This window comes from Rhinopithecus roxellana, chromosome 9 (assembly GCF_007565055.1).
Source record: "Rhinopithecus roxellana isolate Shanxi Qingling chromosome 9, ASM756505v1, whole genome shotgun sequence".
NCBI classification, from domain to species: Eukaryota; Metazoa; Chordata; class Mammalia; order Primates; family Cercopithecidae; genus Rhinopithecus; species Rhinopithecus roxellana.
This window is the reverse complement of record NC_044557.1, coordinates 128,343,781-128,345,877: the sequence shown is the minus strand read 5'-3', so window position 1 is coordinate 128,345,877 and position 2,097 is coordinate 128,343,781. Positions and strand designations below refer to the sequence as shown.

Sequence of the window (2,097 nt, the reverse complement as noted above, 5' to 3'; positions counted from 1 at the left end):
CTGACATGGGAGGATCATTTAAGTACAGGAGTTTAAGGCTACAGTAAGCAGAGATTGCACCACTGTACTCCAGCTTGGGTGTCTACGTGAGACGCTGTCTCAAACCACAACAGCAACAAACCCAATGTATTCATTTTCGCTATTTTGTTATTGCTCTATGACACTCAAATTGTGCATCATTGGAACGCAAAGACCAGTTAACTTAATGTAGATCAGAATTCTCTATACAAAGGAACCATACAATCCATCATATAAAAAAGCAAAAGGGAAAAAAAGGAAAAAGAAAATTTGAACAGTCAAACACACTAAGTTTAATGCTTGAACTTTATTTTGGAGAGAATAATTTAGAAAGACACAGGGTACAGAGGGTGAAATGTTTTTCTTTCTTCAGGACTTTGGATTGAATCTTGCACTGCTTTGGTTTCTATCTAGGAAGCTCAGCGACAGCAGCGTTTGAACCTTGGGCCGCAGTTCGCATACTGGGATTCAAACCACCAACAACGGGGTCGGCAATGGCAGGCGAGTCTTGCCTGAGAACCTGTGGAAGGAAGAGAGGGTCAGGCACAGCGAGGGAGGTGGGGAAAAGGACAGGCAGAGCCAGACTAACTGAGATAGTCTCAACAAGAGACACTGTATCAGTCATGTTAGGATGGAGAAAATTCATGTCTTTGTCATAAATGACAAGAAATCGTACTAGCTATGTGTTAGTCATGCAAGATCATAGCTCTTTCCCCATCTGAGTCTATCCAGGACATGTTTATTACCTGCTCCCTGGTAAAACAATATACCTCTCAACATCAGGGTTACCTACTCTTCATTCTGCTTAGTCCATACCCCTAATATTGACCTCCATGTATGATCTCCATGTCCTAACAAGGCTCCCTAATGCACCTGGATCAGTTTCTGAGATGCTGCATTGTGCATGCTCATGTCATGGACTTGAATACTTTGGTGCTCAAGGAGTCTTTGAAGACCTTCCAAATTCAAATTCTTCATTCCCCCTCTCTCTCTTTTTTCTTAAACATTTTACTTATTTACTTATTTTAATTGACAAATAATTATTGTGTATATGTATAAGACACAATATCATGTTTGGATCTAAGTATGTATTGCAGAAAGATTTAATTAAACCTATTAGCCTACATTGCAACACACCCATAGGTACCTCTCTAGGTTCTAAAAGCTTTACCAATGGACAAAGTAAAATATTCTCTCTGTAACTAAGTCTACCCATTCAGACCTAGAAACAATTAGTCAGTGTAGCTCTTTCTATCTTAAAAGTAGTAAATTTCACAGAAATATCTTGAAACTAAAAGTCTTAGAAGAAAGAAAATCTTTCAGATGTGTTCGGTTCTCACTGATTAACTTAGAGATGAGAAAATCAAGGTCCAGGAAGATTAAGTAAAGTCACTCAAGTGAGGTAGACTTTTCCACACTTGACGCCAGAGCCTGTCTCTATTTTGCAGATCTGCAACATTGATGTGTCCTACCTGAGGCTCTAAGAGTTGAGAGTCCATTTTCTTCAAAGGAGACAGCAAGGTCCTGGTCTTCTTCCCCAGGCTGCTCCTGGGTTGCAGTGTCATCAGCTGTTTCCTGGAGTGATTCAGCCTGGGCCTGCAGGGCTACCAGGAGAATGGCAGCAAGGATGGCGAGGGTCCTCATGGTTGGGGTCACCTGGAGGAGGGAGAGCAGGTGTGGATGTGTGGAGAGTGAGGAGTGAGCTTGGATTTATAGCTCTGCTGGGAGAAGGCCTGAGACAGAGGCTACAGTGAGAGGAGGTGGGCATGTGATTGGGAGGGAAGGGCGGCCTTTGCCCTCAAGATCCCTTTGATGCTCCTCTTTCTCCCGGCTTTCATCACAGAGTGAGTCTGTATGCTTAATGCCTCTTCTTGATCCAAGCTGTTAATGATGATAATGACACTACTATCCTGTTTCCCATCTGCTTGAGTATTTACTTTTATATATTCAGAGAAGAAAAACAACAGTGCTTTCATTCAATAAATTTGGGGATCAAATGCCTCTTGTTTTCCGAAGATGATCCCTGGTACTCTCTGGATGACTCTCTGGGGTCAGACCTGGGTCCCAGTGGAGTAGAGA

General features: G+C 42.3%; 1 protein-coding gene across 1 annotated transcript; it reads right to left on the bottom strand.

Moving 5' to 3' along the window:
* Positions 1-437: 437 nt before the first annotated feature.
* LOC104675524 (neutrophil defensin 4-like) lies at positions 438-1,662 on the bottom strand. Its single transcript, XM_030937507.1, has 2 exons — positions 1,491-1,662; positions 438-538 (listed from the first exon to the last, which is right to left on the bottom strand). Exons 1-2 carry the CDS (start codon positions 1,660-1,662, stop codon positions 438-440), a joined length of 273 nt encoding a protein of 90 aa, XP_030793367.1.
* Positions 1,663-2,097: the final 435 nt, after the last annotated feature.

What these genes read in the sequence shown, in the direction of transcription:
- LOC104675524 (XM_030937507.1), bottom strand. Translation starts at nt 1,662, where the DNA reads ATGAGGACCCTCGCCATCCTTGCTGCCATTCTCCTGGTAGCCCTGCAG. An exon ending in CTCAACTCTTAGAGCCTCAG is followed by an intron (nt 539 to 1,490) that starts GTAGGACACATC and finishes TTCCTTCCACAG; the next exon opens with GTTCTCAGGCAAGACTCGCC.